The following is a 25,546-nucleotide window of genomic DNA, read 5'->3' as shown; positions in this document are numbered from 1 at the left end:
AAGCAGTCAAACTCTGGCTTGTTTTATCTGTGGCGCAGCATAAATGCGGAAAGAGCACTATGAGAACTCTTGGTGTCACTCATTGCAAAGATCTGGCTTAATCACTAAAAGCTATTTGGTTGGAAAGACTAGAAAATAAGATCACAATGCTTTAAGGAGCACAGGTGATACCTGATAGTTCTGCAGTAGGATGAGGCTGAGGTAGAACTCACTAAAGGCCAGTTTCAGGTCTCTGATGTTCCTGTGCTGAACACGCTCCTCATGGGACAGGTGGAAGACTGGCATTTTACGTTGCCGCAGTGTGGTGAGACCACTGTTTTCTCTCTGTGCATCCAAAGTAGACTGCAGTTCATTCTGTAGTGTAGCAAACCTGCGCTGAGCTTCGGCAAGCTTCTCTTTAGAAGGGAAGAAGAAAGCAACAGAGTGTGATCATACAATATTACAAATGAGTACTCAGTCAAGTTTGTCAGGATATTTTCTTAGGAACTCTGTATGAACACATGCACATTATGTTGCATTTTTCTAACTGTCTTGACAGGAAACAAGAGTTTAACATCAGCACCTGCAGCTAAAAACTGGAGCTTTCACCAATGAAAAATGGGAGGGGGTAAAACACCCATGCTTTTAATGTTTTGTTTATTACTGCTTTGATGGTATGTTGTTGTTGTTTAAAAAAAGACAAAAAATCTGGAGGCTTCTTCCCTAGCCAATCAGTGTAGAAGGTGTGCCATCCCACAGTCAATTTGAGTTGTCTATAAAATTCCAAACTCAAATCAAGAGTTATGGAAATGCTTCCAATATTCCCTGAGAATGGAGAACATTTTCACCCTGTCTGCAGGTCTCCAGAACAAATACAAAACACTGGTTTTGAACATGAAACCAGTTCGCTCAACATGAGGGGAAATTCATGACCTGCACTCCCTATTTTGGCTCATACTATTACAAATTGTGAATGTATACTGGAAAAGTTTCAGCCTCTCTATGTATTCTCTGAACTCAACTTAAACCTCTGTCTGATCGTTTGTGTTGGAAGAAGGCTGCTTTTAGATTCTACAAATGACTGATGCTGCTCTATGAAGGAATTATAGTTACATTTTATTATTCATCATTCTAAAGTACACTGGGGGTGGAGGAGAAACTGGAGGGACCAGAGGTCTCCCTCTGCCCAGCCCAAAATATTTCTGCCAGCCTCTGCCCATAAGCATGGAGCTCTTTCTGTCTGCCAAAAGTGAGGGCAGAAGTACTGCCAGTGGGATTGGCACCAACAGTAGTCTGGAGAGTCCCCAAACAGGGCATATTCCAAGGGTGAGGGCAGGCTGAACTGGTCTGGGATCCACTGGATCCCAAGCCAGCCCCACTGCCATCACCTGATGCCATCTGGCTGAAATTCTACAGCCTATACTCCCAAACCTTTTCACCAGAGCCAGCAAAGCAGTGTGGTTGTGGGAGGGTTAGTAGTTGCACTGCCCAAGTACACTCTGTTGCTGTCCAGCTGGGCTATGCTTGGTCCATACCCATCTTTAAGGGTGACTCAAAATATTGATCCAAATGGCAACTTTATATCTCTAGGAGGTTCCTTGTATTTCACTCATTATCTTCTTCTTCTTCTTCTTCTTCTTCTTCTTCTTCTTCTTCTTCTTATCTCTAGGAGGTTCCTTGTATTTCACTCATTATATTCTTCTTCTTCTTCTTCTTCTTCTTCTTCTTCTTCTTCTTCTTAATTAAATTTGTATGCCACCTACCCATAGCACTCAGGGGAGTTCACAACATAAAATTACAATATAAAATACACAATACTTCAGACTTTTGATTCTTCGTCATAAAAGGTGGGAAAACCAGAACAAACATGATCACTGAACTAGTAGGACTTCACTGGGAGCTACAGTTTCTACTTAGGATCTAGTCCCTGGACTAAGTCAAGAGTCCCGGGCTGCTTTGGGAGGAGGGCAGGGTACACATTTAATAAATGATAATCAAAATAAATGCTTGTCCTCAGTGCCTATGCTGCTCAGAAAAGAAATCTGGAATCCAAAGCAAGCTTAATATCTGCTGTTTATTAGTACTGCACTTGTTATGACACTTGCTGGCTGTACTATTAAAAGGGAAACCTCTTTGGCTAAGACACAGGAGAAGCAATACCTTCTGGGACACCTTCCAGATTCTGTCACTGTCAGTCACATTCCCAGACTGCCCGAAACTTCCTGACCTGACAAATGAACTTCTATTGCTGTGAATCTGTAAGGCTGACTATACAAACAAATTCTCTCCATATAAACAGAAGGTCAGCAGCCAAGGTGTGGTTAGTGTTTGCAATGAAGAGAACTAAATATGATAATTCAATAACCTGTCTGTGAAGGACTTTAGCCTGCAGAAGAGATGGTGAACTACATCACCCCCTCTTCCGCAAGCTTTGCTAACTTATTCAAGACTTGTGGGGGTGGAGGGGGGTGATTGTGGTTCCTCTGTGGGGAGGAGAAAGTATTTTGCATATGTTCAGATGTACTCATGTCTTAATTATTGCTTTGGATTTTCTGTGTAAAACCTAGCTGAGCACTAGCTGTATGACATAGGGTCTCATCCGATCTTAGTTTAGCACTATGGGGCTCACACACTCCCCACCCCCCAGTGTAGCCTATGAAGATGTTGGAAGCTTCTGCTTAAAAAAAAAAAAAGCTCCTTGTTATATCCAAACTTGGGGGAAGGTTGCTTATCTTAAACAAGATTGGATCTATGCACCCTGCTTATTTACTAACCAGGTTTTCCCAAGTTCAGATAGATGTTCTCGGCTGTTTCCAGTGGGGTAAGATACGTTTCTGCAGTGGCTTCACAAGGAACCTGTAACACTCTGACATGATAACAGCATCTACAGAAGATCCTTGATGTCTATCCTACATCTGAGATGGATCAGGGCCATCAAAGGAAAAGTTACAATATGTGCAGCTTTTTAGTTTGGAAAAGAGACAACTTAAAAATGAGACTACAGGGGACATGATAGTGGTGTTTGGTGGGGGGGAAATGGAAAGACAGGTTTTTCCTCTTTGATAATAAATAAGTAATAAATTTTTATTTGTACCCCGCCCTCCCTGGCCGGAGTACACATATTAGAACATGGGGTCATCCACTGAAGATAAATACTGGTCACTGTGCCATATTATTTTAAACCCATATGAAGAGATGGGCTTCATCTTAGAGCTGAATCTGCAAATCCCCCAGCTAGGGAGATAAGAAAGGGAAGATGTCAGACAAGAATAAGTGTTTTGTTTTAAAGAAATGGAAGTTCCACAAAGCTCCTGTTGAACCTTACTTCCTACTTAAAAGACCAGTTGAGTCTGGGAAACCAGTCACAATGACACATATTACACCTGTGTTAAAAGTTCTGCACTGGTTGCCTATCGGGCACTGAGCCAACATCAAGCTTCCGCTGTTGACATTTAAACCCTGAAACTTTCACATATTAGCTCAATGCTATCCTCTTACCTGAATAAAATGTGTTGATTTTGGCAAGTTCCTTTTCACAGGTTTGAAAGAATTTCTCTTCAAACTTGGCAAAATACCTTTTTACAGTGTCTTCATCTGTGACTGGGGGGAGGAGATACAAAAATAAATTTAAATAAATATATTTGTACAGAACTCATAGCACAGAAATTGATGAAATGTTCCATCTTACTCTTTCATATTTCTCTGATGGAAAAGTTACGTGTGAACTAGCAAAATTGTCACAAAGGCCTCAGACTTGAAAGAGTATTATTAATTATTAATTATCATCATCATCATCATCATCTATCAGAATTTATAGACCTATCCCCAGAGGTCTCAGCAGAGCAGTTCACAGAAAAAATCAACATAAAAGCCACTATATATATATATATATATGTATGTATGTGTATATATATGTGTGTGTGTGTGTGTGTGTGTGTGTGTATATATATATATATATATATATATATATATATTCAAAATAAAAACAACAACCCAATAACACCCCGCTCTTTCTAGTTTACATACCAAGAGAAAACAAAAAGGTAAACTAGATGAGCCCGTGACATACACAATTGGAGCCTAAAAGAGCAATTGACACCTCCTTAGCCTGATTTTATTATTGTCCCTTCTTCCCATGTACATTTGAAAGTAGTTTTCCCATTTGTTCCACCATAAAGTGATTTGAAACAACAATCTATATATAAATTCCACCAATGTGCTTGGAATTTGAGCAAGGCAAGCTGACCTCCCACGAGAAAACAATGCTTGGCAATCAGCACTGGAACCAATGTTGAACAATTCATGGCGGTTCCACGTGGATCATCATTACGAAAGGACTTATAATGAAGAATGCAAACACTCTTACCATCTCCAATGGTAAGAGAAAGGCAACCATATAATTCCCCCCAAAGAGGGTAGATAGAATACTTAAGAAAAGTAAGTTTAAAGTTTAAACTGAAGTATGATAATTTCTGGTTACACTTTATAACTCCCCCCCTCTGACATTTAAAAACTGAACAATGGAATGTGTCACGCAGACATGTTGTTGAACCGGAAGATTTATAAAACAAATGAAAACAGTTTCTGTAAGGAAGGATTAGATACAAAAAAACCCCACCACTTCCTCATTGCAAGGGACTAACGTCTTTTACAGGGCTTGATTTTACAAGATATGTTCTGTTCGCAAACGAATATGAACATTTGAGGGTTCTTCCAACAAATGTCTTTAAAAGCTAATTAAGTCTTTCCTTTCCAATATTACAAAAGCATAGCAAGAAGAGAGAAACATTCAACATCCTTAAGGACAAGAGAGAAATTTCCCATTGTGGAGAAGCAAAACCACATGACGACGACTGCAAGAGGCAGCATGAAAACATTTGCAGAAACTGCAGTAAGTCCTGTTCCTCGTAAACTAGTATGCAGGATGTGTGCATGGGTAGAACAGAACAGAATGAGGTGCACCAGAGCCTGATGAGGAAGATTTCAATTTACACATCTGCAGACCTAAAACTGTACTATGGTAGTGAAGAACATTTGATTAGGGAGATCCAAGTTCAAATTCCATGGCTGAGCAGGGCTCAATACTTACAGGCTTACATGGTGTCAAGGATTCATTTTCTTGAGTAGCTGAGGCAAATAAGGGTCAGTTACGCCTGACAAAGTCAGTTCAGACCCAACGCCAGCCATAGTTTAATAACTGGTACCTTGGTTTCCAACCGCTTTGGATAACAACTGTTTTGGATTACAACCACGTCAAACCCGGAAGTGGATTGGATTTGGATCACAACCTATTTTTTGGGATTACAACCAATTGGGGGGGGGGAGGCCCCATTGGCGAAAGCGCTCCTTGGGTTACAACCTGTTTTGATTTACAACCGGACCTCTGGAATGGATTATGGTTGTAAACCAAGGTACCACTGTATTGTGGGATCCTGTGCTCCCTCCTTGCTCTTCCCCTCTGTTTTACAAGGGCCCCCCTGTCTCCATTGACTCAGAGATACATGTCTGACCCTTACCAACGGTGATCAAAGAAGCTCCTAAGTTACCTTTTGGAAACTAAATTACTGTACACCGTCATTGGGTGATCTCTGTAGTAGTCTATGAAAGGTTACATTTTCAATCAAGTCTCACTTTTGTGCTGGATATTAACAGCAAGCAAGTAGCCTTGCTTAAAGCATCACCCTGTCTATCTGAGTATTTGTCGTCGTCCCCCGTCCCCCCCACTCACACCATTTTGTTGTGGGGCCTCACTTGCATACAGCAATAGTGAACTCATTCTTTAGCGTCTATATAGCCAAAATGGCACTATCCACGCAGGGAGGCCTGGTGGAGTCACAAGCCGTACAAAGAATCTTTAGGGAAAGGGTCCTGAAAACGAGTGAGGGGCTGGACCAGCAGAATGAGAAATGAGCCACCTGACGAGTTCCTGGCTAAAGCAGTATACAAAGTTCAAAGCTCATTCTTAGCCACTACACAGAACGTGGTACATAGAGTTATGCAAAAGCATGAAGGTATTTGAGAGACAAAAGTAAACCTTGAACACAAGGCAGAGCTTTAATTTTATACAAAGATTTATTCCGCATTCATAAGCCGTAAACATCTAAATGGAGCAGGGTCATATTAAAGCTGACCTGCACAAACACTTTTCATAACGCTTACTTTCTAATCTGTTTTCACACAGACGCCTATTTACTGGCTTTCAACAGGAGTGCAAGCAATACAACCTGCCATCAAAAGGTTTCCCTTTGCTCCCTTGGCAGCTCAATAATTTAACTGTGCTAGAGTAGTGCTGCTCAAGGCTACTGTGCATTTATTTTGTTCAAAGCCAGCCAGGAAAAAGATGCAAAAGCCTTTCTAGGATGCCAAAAAGTTGGCTAAGCAGCTCCATGACAATAGATGTAGTTTTCAAAAGTTGGTTTCCAAAAGAATTCCTTTGGATTTTTTTTTTTATTCAAATCTTTATAGAGTGGTTGCCCATGGATAGGGCATCTAAGGAAAATCAATCAACATTGCAGGCTTGCTGCTATCTCCCAGAGGTTGCTATCTAGAAGCTGATTTAATTTTATAGATTAGAAAAGAACAAAGTGCTTATGCAACAGAAGCTGGAGATATGTGCCTGATTGGCATTTTATGCTGCTTTGATTCATTTAATGTACTTATATTTTTATTGCATATTTATTTTGTACTAGGAAGTGTTTTTATTTGCTAATGCTTTGCGGTTATTGTGAGATGCTCAGTCTGGTGGCATACAAATACTGAAACAAAAAAAACACACACGCCCAAAAATCCATCCCTTGCTGCAAAGGCTGGCATATTTTAAGCTCCTTTCTTACATCATGAAGATTGCAACAGCCCATAGAAGGTTACATGGCTCATCCTTGAGTAGCATGAGACGCCTTATGTAGGAATAGTCTGTGCCATTATGACCATGCTACAACCACCCTAAAACCTGCAGCACACCAATGTGGGAGTCATTTAGAGAACTGGTCTCTAAGTTAGTTAAGATTTCATTGTGGAAAAATTTCAGATGGACTATACCGTTTGTCACTTATAGAAGAGAAGAAATGAAGTAAATAGGAAAGGAGGAGAGAGAAATGTGGGGGGGGGGGAGGGAAGGAAGGAAGGAAGGAAGGAAGGAAGGAAGGAAGGAAGGAAGGAAGGAAAGAAACATAAAACAGAACTAAAAAACCACAATACACCAATATCCAAACTAGGTCTCATGGCTAAGTTTTAAGTACTAGAGCAACTAAAAAAATGTAACTAAATATACTTAATTCAACTGCTATGCAAAATTTGTATTACATTGTATTACATTATTCAACTGAAAGAAAAATGTACTACAACTTGTTCCAGGGCTTCTAGTTTACTTAAATGGGGAAAAATCAGGTGCATATCTGTTACAGATGTATTGGTCATCTATCACATACAGGTCCAGTGCCTATGCAGAGAAATGTTCAGAACTTTCTAAAGTCTACAAATTACCACTCCACTCACATGCATCATGTGAATGCTACAGGGAAGGGTTCTGTTCTGTTCTCCTTTGACTGCCTTGGGAGAATCAAGTCCCATTCTCCAGTGACCTTAGTCCATGTGCCAGGATGAAAATGCTTCCCAATATTTGATGAGTAATGCTGAACCGGATTTTTGGCAAGGCCTGAACCCCAAAAGATGGAAAATAGGTGGTAGAAATGCAACAGTCATAGAGTTTTGTGCGTAACTAGAATTTTAAACACTGTACCCAGGACACAAGTCCAGACTTGCAACCTTCCTAAAGCAACTGCAGCAGGGCAAAATACAAGACTATAACAGAGCACTGTGTGGTCACCCACATTCTATTACAGTAACCTCTGAGCAGACATACCATTTCATCCAGCCTTCATTCAGGCACAAGGCACTGTCAGCTGATCAATGCCACCCAAAGTATGCAGAAATGAATAATCAACTGGGCATATGCATCCCCCAAATCAGCTTTGAGTCGCTTGTACCTCTTGGAGAGTCTTCTCTATGAGAAAGCTGTTGTTGCTGTTGGTGACACCCACCTGTCTCAAGAGACAACAGAGTGCACCTCCAAGGGCGATGGCAAACCACTGCATTAGCAGCACAGAAGTGACCTCCCTGGGGTGCAAGCCTGGGCAGTTTATATGAAGATCCTGGGCTGCCCAGATGACAAGACTCCCCTCTCGGCCTCACTGCTGTGGTCCAAAGGAAAAGCAGAGCAATACATTTGGCACCAACTTGGCTGCAAGAGTTGCTGGAAGGAGGTGTAGGAGGTACCATCCAACTGTCTTAAGGACCCCACTCTGGATTTGTGACAGGTTTAACCTTTAGCCTTTTCCTCCCCTGGAAATCTCCCTCCAGGCAACCAAGGTTTAGGATTAGAGTTTTCCTTCTCCTACCTTCCCAGGTTGACAAGTTCCACCTGCCCCTCACTTCCCTCTACAGCACAGGCAGAAACTGCCTTCTTGTGAGAAAGTAGCGTGTGCATATTTGATATGCCTAAGTTCCTTATTCATTTCTACATATTTAGGCTACTGTTGGCACTGAGGTCATCATGCTTGACAAACAAAAGCACTGGGCTAGATGCAATGGTATCCCAATTCAGAACACCGTTCTGGGGTGTGGGGGACCATACAAAGCTTTCTGGATCAGAAATTCCTTGTGCTGGTGCTACCTTAAGCAGATTGCTTCATCAGGATGCATGGCATGACTTGCACTGGGTAATATCTATGTAAATTGGTTAAACACAAAACCATGTGATTGCTGCAGGTCCATCAACTATTTTTTTGTCACTTGGAGTCAGATCTTGACAAAAATCACACTCAGTGTTATTCATACAAGGTAAAAATTCACCCTTTGGGGGTAGAATGACTCAATGCCCATCTTCTCCTTTAGATTCTCTTCCTGCTGTCCTAGTTGTAGCCTCTGCTTAATTTCGGTTTCTATTATTTTTGTTCAGGAAGCATTTTCTCACACTCAGGATGCAAAAGACTTAATTCAAGTAATGTTGAGGGCACAGAAGTAAATGGCAAGTACAGACTGACATGACAGCTGTCTCCTTTCTAGGAAATGTGCACAAAGTAGCCTTGTGTCTGCTGCCAAAAATTCACAAAGCAGGTGCATTGCAATAGATCTTGTTTGAAAACATGTCTCTGGGAGCATGTTCTATTAGCTTCCAGTGCCATACCTTCTAAGATTTAATGTATGTTTTCAATATCTCTCTGCTACGTTTGTGCACCACTTGTTGCCAGGTCTCAGTTTCTAAAAAGTCATTAAGGCTCTTCCACCACTGCAGGAGATGATGCTCCTCCCCCCAAAACAACAACAACAACACAAAGAAAGAGTTTTAGAGAGTACTAACAAATGAAAAAGCAAATAACCTGGGGCTGGTGAGAACTGTAGTCCAAAAAATCTGGCAACCACCAGGTTGGGGAAAGTGCTCTAGAGCTAAGATCAAGTGTTGAGATCAAGTGTTAGAAACTCAGATATATATATATATATATATATATATATATATATATATATATATGTGTGTGTGTGTGTGTGTGTGTGTGTAGTGTGTTTGTATATATATATATATATATGCATGCTACGCATCAAATGGCTTCTTAAACCAGGAATGCCTAGCTGCCATTTTTGGGCCAGATGGCTCAAAAGTCATATTTTCCAATACAACGTTTTGGTTCCTGAAATTCATTCTGATTCTGCAGATAAAATATAATGGGTAGAATTCTACAGGATGTGTTGCTGGTGTGTGGAAACAGTAAAGATCCAAGAATCCCCAGGTATGCACCTCCAACCTCCAAATGGTAGAGATTCCCCCACCCTCTCTCTGCGTGCCCTTTAAATCTGTTCTAGAGGTTCCCCTAACCCTCCAGAGCAAATTTAGGGGGCAGAGAAGTTCCACTGCACAGCTAAAACACCTTACGCTTGTGGAGCTGTTTTGCTGGATGCCTCCCACTGCTTTAAAACTACTGGATTAAACTGGTCTTCATCTGGTACAACTGAGTCAAGCCCTGATAAATGGTGCATTACACCAACAACCCTAATACAGTGTTACTGTTTAAAGAGGGTATAGGAAAAGGAAAATGAGAGAGGGGAGGACACAGATAGAGAGAGAAGAGACATATAAAAGCAGACTCCCACTCAGAAAAGGCAGAAGCGTAATTTTGAACGCACAGATAGGTTCCGGGGGGGGGGGGGGATGGCGATGAACACCAAAACAACATTTCTAGGAAATGCAACTCTTCTAGGGGGTAAAACCTATTAGAAGCTGTCATTCTGCAATTGGGATAAACATTTTTTGGGGACATGAACTGTCAAGTCATATTGTTACAGACCCCAAAGTAGGCTGTAAACAGCTTTGAAATCCAGCATGTTTAAAAGGATACTGAAGAAAAACAACTGAAAAGCTTTGTCCATGCCAAAAGGCCTTTAAGGGAGCACAAAATCTTGAACTTCTGCCAAATTCATTCCTCTGCTTTCAGACTAGGTGGCCCAGATTTCACATTTCATTTCAACTTGCTTATACCGAATTTTGTACTTTGAGTCAGTTTTAAACCTCCCTATTCACACCTTCAGTGAAGAATAATCACATGGTTGGCACACACAGCATTAGCACAACCTGCCATTGATTCAATTTTGCTACTTAGTTATTTACAACCAAATCCCAGGGTAGGGCAGTGGTCTCGAAACTTTTTGAGCACATCTGCAAACTATTGAAATTGTTGTGGGCACCATGCATACCACAACCAAGCAAGGCATTACTGAAATCTGGACATGCCCTTTACACCTAGTTTGGAGTTATCCATTGTTACAAGAGGAGGGGGAGGGGAAAATCACAGGCGTATTGAAAAGAAATTGGGCTACGCTATACAAAAGCTCTGATAGAACCTTAAAAACTGCTAGATAAAAGCATTTTGATACAGGAATAATAAACTGATTAAGGAAGAACTACAGCTGAGAGCTGTATCTAGGAATTCTCAAATGTTGTTATAGTCACTGTTGCTATATATCACTGCTGTGATACCCCATGAGTGCAGAAGAAACACAAAGTACTGGGCAACTTATATTTTATTTTACTTAACTCAGGTGGCTGAAACAATTTCATAACCTCTACATAGCTATAGAAATAGGTCTTTGTGCCTGAAGAAATACATTTTTTTAAAAATGAAAGAAAAGGTATTGGCGGCATTGGTTGCCAAGAACATGACTTTACTCTGCACATAGTGAGAAATCACTCTCTGCAGGAGCATCAATTTGAATATATGTAAATGCTTAATCAGCCGCCAGAAACGTTGCCACATTTAACATAGGCATAAAGCTTAATTTGGTCACCAGTGATCTGATTAAGTAATATTCCATATCCCCTGAGAAAGAGTCACCGCCTCTTCCCACATGGGTGACCTGAGTTTGTTATGAATATTTCAGGAAACCCCTATAACTGAAGCAGGAACTTTGTATTATTATATCTGCTGGTACCTGTCCACTAAGCTTGTCTCAGAGGCCACCTCCCTTCAGTAAGTGATGTTCTTTAACTGCATTGCATAGGTGAAAAAGTACTTACTGTATAAGACTCACTTTTTCCCTCCTAAAAAGTAAGGGGAAATGTGTGTGCATCTTATGGAGCGAATGCAGGCTGCACAGCTATCCCAGAAGCCAGAACAGCAAGAGGGATTGCTGCTTTCACTGCACAGCGATCCCTCTTGCTGTTCTGGCTCTGAGATTCAGAATATTTTTTTCTTGTTTTCCTCCTCCAAAAACTAGGTGCGTCTTGTGGTCTGGTGCGTCTTATAGAGCGAAAAATACGGTGCCTTTGTGTACCCTGAATCTTCCAGCATTCAGCTTCACTGGATGACTCCAAGTTCCAGTATTCTTCCGTCTCTCAAAATATTCTCATTCTGGGATATCAAATGAAGCTGAATACAGTGGTACCTCTGGTTGCGAACGGGGTCTGTTCCAGAGGCCCGTTTGCAACATGAGCAGAACGCAACCCACGTCTGCATGTGCGCGGGTCGCGATTTGCCACTTCTGCGCACGTGCGTGACGTCATTTTGCGCGTCTGCGCATGCGGCAAAACCCGGAAGTAACCCTTTCCGGTACTTCCGGGTCGCCGCGGGACGCGACCTGAAAATACTCAACCTGAAGCAAACGCAACACGAGGTATGACTGTTTTGGAAAATTTGGAACAGATGAAAGAAAGTTATTTAAGCTAAAAATCCTCAAATACTGCAATCTTTCCTCATAGGAGAATTGCTCCAATCCCTTGATCATTTTGGTTTCCTTTCTTCTGAAGCTATTCCACCTCTACAAGGTGAGGTATTCCAAGTGCAGTATTCCAAGTGCAGCTGGCAGTTTTATTTTCAAAAAAGTAATTATTATTTTTTAAAAAAATCAGTCTTGGATTCCACCTCACTGCTTTAAATGTTGCAGAGCTGTGACATTCCAGACTGATGGCATCAACTTCATGTCACATTTAAAAAATAAAATAAAATCTAGACGCATAGTACAGTGGTACCTCTAGTTGTGGACACAATCCGCTCCGGGGTGGTTTGCACCCCGAAAAGTCTGCAACTAGAGCGGCGCTTCCGTGCAAGCGCGGAGGACGATAGAGCACTTCTGTGCATGTGCGAAGTGTGAAGAACACTTCTGCACGCGTGGCAAAACCCAGAAGTATACACTTCCGGGTTTGCTGTGTTCGCAAGCCAAAAAGACGCAACATGAACCTAACGCAACACGAGGTATGACTGTATTGAGAGCCAGTGTGGTGTAGTGGTTAGGAGCGGTAGTCTCGTAATCTGGGGAACCGGGTTCGCTTCCCCGCTCCTCCACATGCAGCTGCTGGGTGACCTTGGGCCAGTCACACTTCTCTGAAGTCTCTCAGCCCCACTCACCTCACAGAGTGTTTGTTGTGGGGGAGGAAGGGAAAGGAGAATGTTAGCCGCTTTGAGACTCCTGAAGGGGAGTGAAAGGCAGGATATCAAATCCAAACTCCTCCTCTTCTTCATCATCTATTTTTTATTTCTAGCCCATAACATTTGGGTTTAGTGAAGAATGGCCACATGACCTTGTGTGTAAGGCATTCAGCATTAAGAGAGAAGGTGGACAGTTTCAGGTAATATCATGTCTTGGCACTGCCTCCCAGGAATCAAGCAGTTTTATTATGAGACACACAAAAGGTAATGATGCATTCTCATGTTCACTGCTTAGCTTCTTGCAGCTCTTTATTGCATGCGACGTTACTAAAACTGTAAGATGCCTATTTGTAAACTAGGTTATGCTGTTAGATGCTTTATTAAAATATCATCAAGTTGGCTTTCCTCTCCTTCCATACTTACCCAGCTGTTGGGAGTGATCATGTGCATAATTAGCCAGTAGAAAACTTGAGGCATTAGTATGCCACCTTATTATGCAAGTTTGAATGTGTTGCGTTTGGTGGACAAGCCAGAAGTAATTGTGGCAATTAACAGTGCCTCGGGGATACGGAGATGCCAGTGTTTTTCCGACTGTGTACTACTAGATGGCTGATATCACAGCTTTCTTCATTTCTCTTGCTGCATTATTATAGCTTCTGTCTAATTCATTAGGATTTTTATTGTTAAGTTTATAGACAGCAACAAAAACAGACTTAATAGGCAAATCATGAAAGTTATAAACCAGCAATTAATCAAAGTAGACACAAGCTTTCTATAATGTGGTTGATGCATTTGATGCTGCTTAAAGAAGGCTGATCGCCGAAGAATTGATGCTTTTGAATTCTGGTGCTGGAGGAGACTCTTGAGAGTCCCATGGACTGCAAGAAGATCAAAACTATCCATTCTGAAGGAAATCAGCCCTGAGTGATCACTGGAAGGACAGATCCTGAAGCTGAGGCTCCAATACTTTGGCCACCTCATGAGAAGAGAAGACTCCCTGGAAAAGACCCTGATGTTGGGAAAGATGGAGGGCACAAGAAGAAGGGGGCGACAGAGGACGAGATGGTTGGACAGCGTTCTCAAAGCTACAAACATGAGTCTGACCAAACTGCGGGAGGCAGTGGAAGTCAGGAGTGCCTGGCGTGCTCTGGTCCATGGGGTCACGAAGAGTTGGACACGACTAAACGACTAAACAACAAAAGCCCTAAAGTAAGTTTTAGGTGGAGAAACAAACTGCATTTGGACTGAGGCAAAATGGCCGCCCATATTCACCCCCCACACATAATTTTGACTGTCATTTGTGGGGCCCTGGAACGTTGAAAGCCATTTGCAGTCCTCCCCCTTCTCTAGTCAACTAGTGCATTTTCAAAGGGAAGGGATGGCATCATTTGAACTCCAGAACAACAGTTTGCAAACACTTTGACACTTCAAAGGAGATCAACTCTCCTCAGTCTGCAAGTGCTTTGTCTCCTTAGAGCAGGGGTCTGCAACCTTTAAGACAAAAAGAGCCACTTGGACCCGTTTTCGAAGGGGAAAAAAAACTGGGAGCCGCAAAACCATTGCGACATTTAAAACAAATATATCTCCGGAGCCGCGATCTGACAGCGGGCGGGAAGGTGACGTCGGGACGGTGCGTGACTAACGCACGCACCGCCCCCATGCGACATCACAGCCAGTACAGTGCCCGCCACAGTGGGGAGTGTCGGGGCGCACAATGCGCCTCCTCCCCTCGCTAGTATCCGCCCCGGAGCCGCGGCAAAGGTGTAAAAGAGCCACATGCGGCTCCGGAGCCGCAGGTTGCAGACCCCTGCCTTAGAGTGTAGTGCACTCCTGATTGGTTAGAATTATGTATTTGACTATAGTGTGAGTGGTCATTATGATCTTGGAAGATGTTCAGTAGGGCCAATTCTGGGGTGAGTTCTAATACCTGTTTAGCTATTTTGCATATCTCTTACAGGACTTGCTGTCCAGAAGGGTTGGGTTTTAGGGCATTCCCACCACATGTGGAGGTATTTGCCTGTGGAGGTGCAGCCTCTCCAACATCTTGGTGAGGTTCCTGGGCATATCTGCGCCAGTTTCTATAATGTTAAGTACCACCTGTAGGTGAGTTTCAGAGTGAGTTCCCTTCTTTTGGCTGATATGGACTTAAAGGGAGGTTTATACCACATTCTAGTCCATTGGGTGGGGTAATTTCATAGCCTATGTTGTGCTCCCATTGTTCTTTGATTGAGTCGGGGGTGTGTGTGGAATTTTGGAGCAGTATTTTGTATACTGTGGATACATCCCTTTACTATGTCCCTCTGCTGTCCACTATACAAAAGAATATAAGCAGCACCACCTGACCCCTCCTCTCCCCCCTCTTCTTCTTATACTGTAATCAACACTAATGTCTCACAACAAATGCAACTGATTTGTAAGAAAGACTGTACAACCTGAAATAAGACAAAATGCATGTACTTTTGTAAACCAAGAAAATCTTTATGTATTTGACTAATTAAGGATATACTCCCTTACTCTAACTTGCTACATCTGTCTCCAGTGACAGCACCATCACTCACATGTAATCTCTGATTGTAGGAGTTTGCTCCAAAAAGTAGAGATTAAAGTTAGAGGTAATACTGAAGCAACAGAAGCAATTTGGGAAAACAGTGATTGTCAACAGTACCCCCACCCAAAAAAATCTGGAAGCTATTTTAAAGTGTCTTTTAAAACACACTGTTGGTAGTATAATGTTGTTGAGTACCAACCCTATGTTAAAGTCATCTTACAGATGAGTTAGGAACAGCTGAAAACATATTTTTTGCCTAATGAGAACTTAGAGGCACTACTTTGAATAAAGACAGGCCTGGTTCCACATCAAGAGGGTATCAGAACCAGTAAAGTACTGGAAGTGCCTTTATTCCAAAACTTTGCAATTTACTTTGCAGATGTTGACTGAGAATGATTCAGAGAACCGTTTGTTTGGGTAAGGGAAGGCTTTTTTTATACATTTCCCAGAAGGAACAGGGTGTAATCGCAATAGAGAAAAGATAATAATGAAGGAGTATGTTGACAGTTTAATTTAGGGTCGAGCAAAAATGGCCTTCCAGCCCTATTTGCAACTAGTGAATTGGGTGGCAGAGTTTTCCCAGGTATTCTCGGGGCTGGGGCTGGGGCAAGGGGATAGGGCAAGGGCAAGAATCTTCTTATTTATTTATTTAAAGATTTTTATTGAAGACTCTTCAAGAGACTGGGGAGGCTGAAAAAATTAACTTTCATTAAATTTTAACTTTGTTATTACAGAATGAAACTATTTGGTGCTGGTGAATGAAGAAAAGCAATGAATTTAGAGGGGAAGACTTTTGCCTTGGCTCTTCTTTAATTACTTTGAATAATAACTAGAAAGCATCTGAGTGACTGGTTAGGGCTTTCATTCATAACTTTCCTTTTCTTCTGCCATGTCCTTTTTGTGAGAAGAAGGGCATTCTAAAAATTACCGTATTTTTCGCTCTATAAGACGCACCAGACCACAAGACGCACCTAGTTTTTGGAGGAGGAAAACAAGAAAAAAAATATTCTGAATCTCAGAAGCCAGAACAGCAGGAGGGATCGCTGGGCAGTGAAAGCAGCAATCCCTCTTGCTGTTCTGGCTTCTGGGATAGCTGCACAGCCTGCATTCGCTCCATAAGACGCACACACATTTCCCCTTACTTTTTAGGAGGAAAATAGTGAGTCTTATAGAGCAAAAAATACGGTATATACTCTCCAGGTGGGACAGGTGGCAAAACCAGGCATTATTACATCATCTCTTTCCTAAGTTACCGTACCTCTTAGGGGCTGGGGAAACCCAGCCAGATGGGCAGGGTATAAATAAATATTAATATTAATATTATTACGCTAGATAAAATCTAGACAGATTTTACACACACTCAAAAGTAAGTGTTAACCTGCTACCTTAACTGGTTTTCAAAATGGTGTATTTGGTCTAAAAGAACTCCAGTGCTCTCAGCAAGTTACTTATTTGACCTGATGAATGATTCTCAATTTGTCCAAGACCAGTATGCATAATTAAAAATAGAGCCCTATTTCAGGAACAGGACATTTACTTTGAAAGTTCAAGCAAGTTCATATGTGCTCATTTAATCTTTAATTTTTTTGTTTCACATAAAATTTAATAAGTTCTTTCTTGGGTTAGGCCTTCTATTGTTGATTTTCTAATAGATGTATATAATGTAAGTATTATCTTTGTTCTCAGAACAAATATACTTTAACAATAGTTGACCATTATTTTACTGGTGTTTGAAGGATTTGTGTGATGCAGTTCACAGGAATATCTTTGTTATCTGTATCACTCTGGTCAATATTTCCCCTTCTCTGTTCTGGGGAACTACTATTCTTCTAATGAGTGACCTTTTAAGCAATTGAGAATATGTTTCGTGGGTAATTTTAAAAGCTTTTCTCCTCCTGTTTTCCAATATAAACAACTTTCATTCTCCAAGCAGAGTTCCTGGGAGATAGATGTTAACAGATTGCAAGTCAGACAATGGATAATTGGTCAAAAATTCAATACATGACACTAATTACAGCATTGTAGACATTAACAAAAAAAGTTTCAGGGTCTAACGCTCAGTTATATTGTTGGTCTGATCACTAGAGCTTGCAAAGCACTGAATAACAACGTGCAGACTGCTTTTAGGTTGCTTCTTGGAGACAGAGGGGTAGTGATAACCAGCATTCCCAAACTGTTGATAAGGTTTTATTCTGCCAACACTTTGGTAAAATTAGAGCTGGTTCTAGTAATATGGTAGTGCCAACTTCTGAATATGACAAAAATGAAAAATACTATTTGTATTAGCAGTGTAATAATATTTTTGAATTTCCATGAACTGGGAAATTGCATCATGTGAACAGATTATTCCATGTGATGTGGAAGTACATGAGTTATAGGCTCAGGAACCTAGGGGGAGATTATGTCAATGCCAATGCTCTAAATGTAATATGTTCTAATGATGTGTTCAGAAGAATAATGTTTTATAGTGTTTTTAAATTGCTGAATGTTTATATGTTCCTGTTTTTTGGAGATACCATCTTTGTATTGTAAATCACCTAGAGATTATGAGAGTGAACTTAATAAGCTTAATAAATAGGAACAGTTCCATATGTACCCGCTTCTACTTGTGGAGCATTATACTAATCATTGCAGGGCAAAACCACAAGGGATCTGTAACAATTTAATTGGATTGCTTTGTGAATCCATTTGGAACAATACAGGCAGGTAGAGGCAGCTGCCTGGGCTCCCCACAGCACGGAGACTGGTTGAGCATAACTGCATAATTCAGCACAGGAACAACTCAAATGTTGCCGTTGTTGTGTTTCTTACCCATCTACCACCACGAGATTGCAGAGTGGGTTACGACAATTTTTTTAAAAAAGTATTAAATACAGCTGAAACAATCTGCAGTCAAGAGGGGTTTGTGGATCCTAAAATGTGCATCTCAGGGATAAGGGTAAAGAGGCCAGGGTAAAGAGATGCACCTTCAGAATATTGGATGGGAGAGGAACTTAATAATGAAAGAACAAATTCCACAACTTAAGGGCTGCCACACAGAAGACCCTCTTTTGGGGCCAGCACCCTTCTGAACTTCTCAGAGCAGTGGAACTACCAAGAGGCCCCCTTCTGATTATCTTAACTTCTTAGTTGTTTTATAGGGGAAAAGGTAGACTTTCAGATATTTGGGACCTAAATATGTTCATGGTTGCTTTTAAAAATATGGTCATGTGACTGGGATGAAGTGAATAGACATGAAAGGATGGAAGAGCAAGTTCAGGTTGGATATTTAGAATGCAATAAGTACCACTGATGACAAATATTCTTTTTTGGTATATCAGATCATAAAAACATATGAACCTCTTTTTAAACAGGGGTATCTACAGGCGAGAGCTTCTCTCCTCATTTAGACATATCATAGCTTGTGGTTTGCATGTGGTGTAGCATAACTTTGGTGTCATGCAACTCTCGTTTCTTCTGTAAGACAAATTCAATGCACTGGAGAAACAGTCCAAATAAAGCCACGTGAGTAGAATTCTGATTGCACAACTTGGCTTTCCTGTCCCCTTCCAACTGCAGCCCTCCAACCTCCTTGAGGAGATACTTCTGAGCATCTGGGGATCCTTAACCGGCCTGGAATTTGGTGCTGAAAGTTGCAGGTACATCCAGTAGAAACTGAAGTACCTTCACACACAAGTTGTGGAGGCAAGTCATTGCTTTGTTAAGCATAAGGCACAACGTTTCCCAGGAGAAATACAGAATACTGTACAGAGTTTACTTCTCTGGAAAGCGGAAATACTGCCTTCTTTTGAAACGGTCAGCATCACAGTTAGTGGTGATATGTTTGAGGATAGTAGCATGCATCACTGTTTATAACCTATAATGCCTTAGTTTAAGTCAGTAGTAGAATAAAGGCATCCATAGAAAATTGGGCAACAATCTTGTGACTTATTTTGTATTATGAAACTAGCCGGTAGTGCATTTTTTTTAGTGGATGATACAGTTTCCATTTTACCTTTTTTTCAACACTGAACACAATACCTAACTTTTTCATAGTAACAGTGATCTGAATGAACCCAGATTGCTGATTTACAACAGGCCAATTAAATGCCAATCAGGGGTAAAAACATATTGTTCAGTCACTAGGGCGTCTAAAAGCTGATCCTCTATATATGATTTGATTGTTTGATCATAAGACTTGCATGATGGTAATAGCAGTAATCTCTACAGTGATATCTGAGAAATCTTATTCTCCTTTTGGATAACAGCTTGCTTTTTATCTTCTGAGGTGTACTGATTTTTTTTAGAATAATAATGGCTTGGATGATGACTGCTCCTTTGGGTGTATTTAAGTCATCAGTAACCAGGTGAAAATAGACCTGTCTCCTTGCAACCTTCTCTTATTTCCCATGCTTGGTTCACCATAATCTCTCTTATCTCAATACCAATTAAAAATCTCCCAGAAGTCCATTTAATTCTCTTGCCCAGCCTTCTGTCCCTTTCAGAATCTCTTCTCCAATAGATAGAAATTAACCAAGCACAAGTGTTAAGAAGCTATGGTGTTAAAGTTGTCTAGTTCTAAAAAGGAACATGACATTTATTCTAGTATGCTTTTCCCTTTCCTGCCAGGTCATAAGCATCCTCTCCAGTATAACAGGTGAGATTTACCTCTTTTCGGACAGGAACCCAAGAGGGCTCCCCCCCCCCCATTTACACCTCTTAAAGTCACATTAACTTTTCTAATTCATCTTCTGTTAATAATTACGTAGCGATTACTTTCAATCACATCCTATAATATAGATCACAAATGTTTTGACAAGCCTCATGGACATAGTTTCAACAATCTGAGTTAATTACTTTGCTGTTGTTGTTTAGTCGTTTAGTCGCGTCCGACTCTTCGTGACCCCATGGACCAGAGCACGCCAGGCACTCCTGTCTTCCACTGCCTACCGCAGTTTGGTCAAACTCATGTTGGTAGCTTTGAGAACACTGTCCAACCATCTCATCCTCTGTCGTCCCCTTCTCCTTGTGCCCTCAATCTTTCCCAACATCAGGGTCTTTTCCAGGGAGTCTTCTCTTCTCATGAGGTGGCCAAAGCATTGGAGCCTCAGCTTCAGGACCTGTCCTTCCAGTGAGCACTCAGGGCTGATTGCCTTCAGAATGGAAAGGTTTGATCTTCTTGCAGTCCATGGGACTCTCAAGAGTCTCCTCCAGCACCATAATTCAAAAGCATCAATTCTTCGGCAATCAGCTTTCTTTATGGTCCAGCTTTTACTTCCATACATCACTACTGGGAAAACCATAGTTTTAACAATATGGACCTTTGTCGGCAAGGTGATGTCTCTGCTTTTTAAGATGCTGTCCAGGTTTGTCATCGCTTTTCTCCCAAGAAGCAGGGGTCTTTTGATTTCGTGACTGCTGTCACCATCTGCAGTGATCATGGAGCCAAGAAAGTAAAACCTCTCACTGCCTCCATTTCTTCCCCTTCTATTTGCCAGGAGGTGATGGGACCAGTGGCCATGATCTTAGGTTTTTTTATGTTGAGCTTCAGACCATATTTTGCACTCTCCTCTTTCACCCTTAAAAGGTTCTTTAATTCCTCCTCACTTTCTGCCATCAAAGTTGTGTCATCTGCATATCTGAGGTTGTCGATATTTCTTCCAGCAATCTTAATTCCGGTTTGGGAATACTTTGTACACAGTGACTATTTAGACAGTCATTGTGACTAGTATACAACTGGAGCTATTAGCTCTTATCACTGGTAGTAATATGATACCACAACTGGTGAAAAAAGGAGGCGGGGGGAGAAGCTGCAGACTAGCTGTATAGTTGAAACCAGGCAGTTTTTATCTTCATTAAATTGCTATCCTGCCCTTCCTTCCGAAGGAGCTTAAGGCATGCTGAACTAAAAAGATATAATCATATTAAAACCATAGCCACCGACTAAAATTCTGTCTCAAAGTACAAAACATAAAAACATAATGTCACTAAACAGATAAATTCCTTATTCCTGTGATGTACTATTAGAAGACGGTGATTGTGGTAAAATGAGATCTAGACCGGGGTGGCTAACCTCCTTTTAGCCTCAGTGCCACATTCACCCTTGGCTAACTGTCTGACGGGCAAGTGCCAATGGTGGGTGTGACCACTCCACACCCTTGCCTTTTTGGACATGTGCAGCCAACAACCCCCCTCCCAGCTGATCTGCACAGATCATCTGATGAGGGAGTTATCATGCCTTCTCTGCTCATCAGGTGATTGATCTGGAAACCAAGAAGTGAGCAGTTTGGATCCCTCTCAGGGTGCTGGGCTTCACCCATAATCTTACATTTACTTTAATTTTTGTTTTGTGCTTGCAAATCCCTCTCCCCACCCCCAAATGGCAGGGATTTGCAGGGGCAGAAAAAATCACTGGGGGTTAGATTAGGCCCTCTAAGATGGCATTAGCCACCACTGGTCTGGAAGCACCATGCAGAGCAGGCTTCCTCAAACTCGGCCATTTTTGGCCTACAACTCCCATGATCCCTAGCTAGCAGGACTAGTGGTCAGGGATGATGGGAATTGTAGTCTCAAAAACATCTGGAGGGCCGAGTTTGAGGAAGCCTGATGCAGAGCAATACCAAGGTTTACAAAGTGAAGGAGAAAGAAAGGATGTAATAAAATGACAATGGTTACCTGTTACAGTCAGAGAAAGAAGAGAGAAGGGGTAGCTTTCCTGATATTCTAGGCAAGCAACCAGTGGTCCATGAATCACCTCTAAACAGAAAAGCACTTCTTGAAAGAGAGCTCTAGGCTTGTCTTATCTTAAGCTTCCTGACAAAGAGAAATGTGGAGAAGAGGCAAGGAGAAGGGATCTAGCTGGGACTGAAGGAGTCTGCTCTCCTGAGCACCCACAAAGACAAGCAGGCTTAGAAGGGAGAAGTGTGGTGCAGCCTCCTAAAGAATCTTCCAAAGCTGAGCAACTTGACGTCTAAAGGTCAAGGCAACCTTAAGCTATTTTAATGTTTATGGTTGCACCCAGCAATGTTGCTCAACTGACAACAGAGCTCAGCTGACAGAGAAGACTGTACAGTCAGTGAAACAGGAAGGGAAAGAGTTTTCAGGGATTCTTCCTTCCTTGCTACAGTCCCCAGCACCAGAAATGTTCTGCAGAGTTTGCCACCCCTCTGTAACAAGATTTAGATGGGATGGGGAGGTTTCCTTCCTACTCCTTTGCCTTACCACCAGCTGTTGGACACAACCCAATGAGTGGGCAAAGAATCTCACACATTTTGCATGGGAGTACACAAAACACAAGAACGTCCATAGATACTTTCTCCAGAAGGCAAAGTAGTTGTCCATGTCAATATTTCATGTTGTGTGGAAGGACACAAAGCACAGTATTTCATGCAAGCCATCAACTGGTGATTGGTTCCATCACTATGCCACGAAGCATAGTGAGCCCTGGTCATAAGCAACTAGGGCTGTGTACACACTGTACCTTTAAAGCACATTTCCCCTCTCAGCAGCTGGAAATTATAACTGTGGGGGATAAACTACAGTACCCAGAATTCTTTGAGGAGGGAAATGTGCTCCAAATGTGCTCTGAAGGTATAGTATGTTCACAGCCTAGCTCCCCTGAAACAGAACAAACTGTTCTCAGATCTCAAGTTGGAATTCAGATGACTTTCTATCCAAGAATGTATTGCATACCCAACTGCCAAGTACTCACTTCTCCAACTTCACACTGCTATCATTTGAGAGTAACTATTTCAAGTAACTAACTGCAAAACAGCAACATTGATTGGAGAGAGCAACAGAGGTCTAGGCAAGACTCATACATTTTAGTTATTAGAATTCACTTCTTCTACAAGACAAACCTTAAAGGCTGGCTGCCAGTTTCTTTCATAAGTATCTGTTTAGCTTGTTAGCCAGCCTCTATTTCTCCTTGCAACCAGCAGGTGCTGTTTACCTTATTCAAACATCAGCACAAGTGAAGGAGAAATCCATCACTACTGCAAGCCCTCTGCATTTGCTTATAAGAAAACCGGAATCCTTGTACAGCACAGAAGAGAAGTAGCAGAAGAAAGTTTCTTCCCTTCTCCATGCCACAGTGAAACAACTCTGTTATCAGATGGCCAAGGACGCTCGTGCCTGCTGAGAGGAATTGGGGATGCCTTTTCTCAGCACTCAACACTAAAGCCTCAATGCCAGGAAATATGCCAGTTTATGAATTATATTCAATAGGCTTACACTTCAACACTGTAGATACCTTTTCAGTGGCAATCGTACTTTCCCTGCTTCTCTCTCTCACCTGGGTGCCAGGTATGTCTCTCAATATGGGAAGTATAAACGCAACAAATGTCAACTTTGTTATCAAATGAAACTATCTGTCCTTTCATACAATTCAACTGCTATTTGGTACATTTTAAAAATGTAGGCTGCCAAACATAACCACACAAAGTCTTTCTACAAGGGGTTTTCTTGCACTGCTTTACTCAAGGGAGGATATGGGAAGTTCTAATGCTCCTGTTAAGATGTAAGTGGGATACAAATGATGCAGACAGAATAAATGTATTTGAAGTATAGTTATTAAGAGGTGAATTGCAAAACTTAAATAAGGTAATTGTCTACCTAGAACATTACTTTACCAAAAGTAATAATTTGCTGTGGCTACAAAGTTAAGCCAATTTAGCCACAGAATTATTATAAGATTATGTAATTAACTTCTTCCAATCATCGTAATTGTTCTAAAATAGCAGGGTATACTACAAATTATTTGCTTGTGGTTCTTTGCTATTAGCAAATTCACAAAACGTGTCAAAACATGATTCTCTATGTAACGTGCCATTTCCAAGGGTAGTCAACGTGGTGCTCTGTGGGTGTTGCTGGACTTGTGATTGCAATCATCCCTGACCACTGGGAGAAGTCTCAGGCTCGTGGGGGCTGTAGCTCAATAACGTCTGCAGGCATCACATGCCTAAGCCTTCCAATTTTTGTACTTCAGTGGGTTAAAGCTCTGGAATACAATTTGTGTTTTTTAATCTTTCACACATTTGGTAGTTCAACATAAAGCATGCTGTTCATGTTCAGTTTCCATACTGTTAGGATTCTGAAGTGGTCTATAATTCACACACTCAGATTCAATGCCTTTAAGCATTCTTCTGTAATAAAATCACTAACTGCCTAGCTTTGTTTAATTTACACCAGCTTATATGAAGTTTTATGTAACTAAGGAATATTTTTTCATTGATTGCATGTTCCTTTCAACCAAGAAAGTTTGCAACACTCAATCTGTTCTGCAAACCAGTGTTAGGTGATAGTTAAGCTTATTGCCAAATGGCACCTTAAACCTAGGTTGCGGTCGCCACAATGGAACATCTAGGTGCTATTTTCTCCCCAATGAGGTTTATCATCATCATCATCATCATCATCATCATTCTTATTCATTTCATTTCTATACCATTTATATTTTAAAGAAAATAATCTCAAAGTAGTTTACAACACATTAAAACATTAAAAAAAAACCAACAATCCAGAACAAAACAAATTCAAGCTGCAAGGAAAATATTTCAGAACCTTCTCTAAGTGATGTTTTGCTTTCCTCGTAATTATTTACCTACTTAATTTATATAGCTACCCCATAGCAGAAGTACTCTAGGAAGCCAGTTTGGTGTAGTGGATAAGTGTGTTGGACTAGGAGATCAAGGTTCAAATTCCCATAGGGTGACCTTGGACCAGTCACAGCCTCTTAACCTACTTCACAGGGTCATTGCAGGGATTAACTGAGGAGTGGGGTGAACCATGTACTCCTTGGAGAAAAAGGTGGGATATAAATGCAATCAACAAGCTCTTGTGCTTACCTGCCTAAGAAAACTGGAGAGGCCAGCCAGATGGAGATGTCAGTCGCCATCCTGGCATCCAAAGATCTCCACATGGTCGCAATTGGACCTGCTTTAGTAGCAAAACACGCCTGGCGTGTAATTTCTGACACTGCTGCAAACTGATAGGCTGCATTAAAATCTGAATTTGCATTGACCAATAATGTATTTTATAGGTGATCTCACAGACTTTGATTTAGCTCTGGACAATTTATAAAGGCAAGAGCCCAGCTGGATCGGGCCAGCTGCGCATCTAGTCCAGCACTCTG

The 25,546-nt window shown here is 41.4% G+C and overlaps 1 protein-coding gene across 1 annotated transcript in view; it reads right to left on the bottom strand.

Annotated features, from left to right (window-relative positions):
- XPR1 (xenotropic and polytropic retrovirus receptor 1) overlaps positions 1-25,546 on the bottom strand; it is a 103,332-nt gene that overhangs the window by 49,075 nt on the left and 28,711 nt on the right. Inside the window, exons 3-4 of the mRNA XM_083507130.1 lie at positions 3,478-3,579; positions 172-395 (exon numbers count right to left, since the gene is read on the bottom strand). Coding sequence (XP_083363256.1) covers positions 172-395; positions 3,478-3,579 — 326 coding nt within the window. The remainder of the gene's footprint in view (positions 1-171; positions 396-3,477; positions 3,580-25,546) is intronic.

The sequence above is a fragment of the Podarcis liolepis genome, assembly GCF_965112155.1.
Source record: "Podarcis liolepis genome assembly, chromosome: 6".
Taxonomy (NCBI): Eukaryota; Metazoa; Chordata; class Lepidosauria; order Squamata; family Lacertidae; genus Podarcis; species Podarcis liolepis.
Note: the sequence above shows the minus strand (reverse complement) of the source record. Positions and strands in the feature narration are given on the sequence as shown.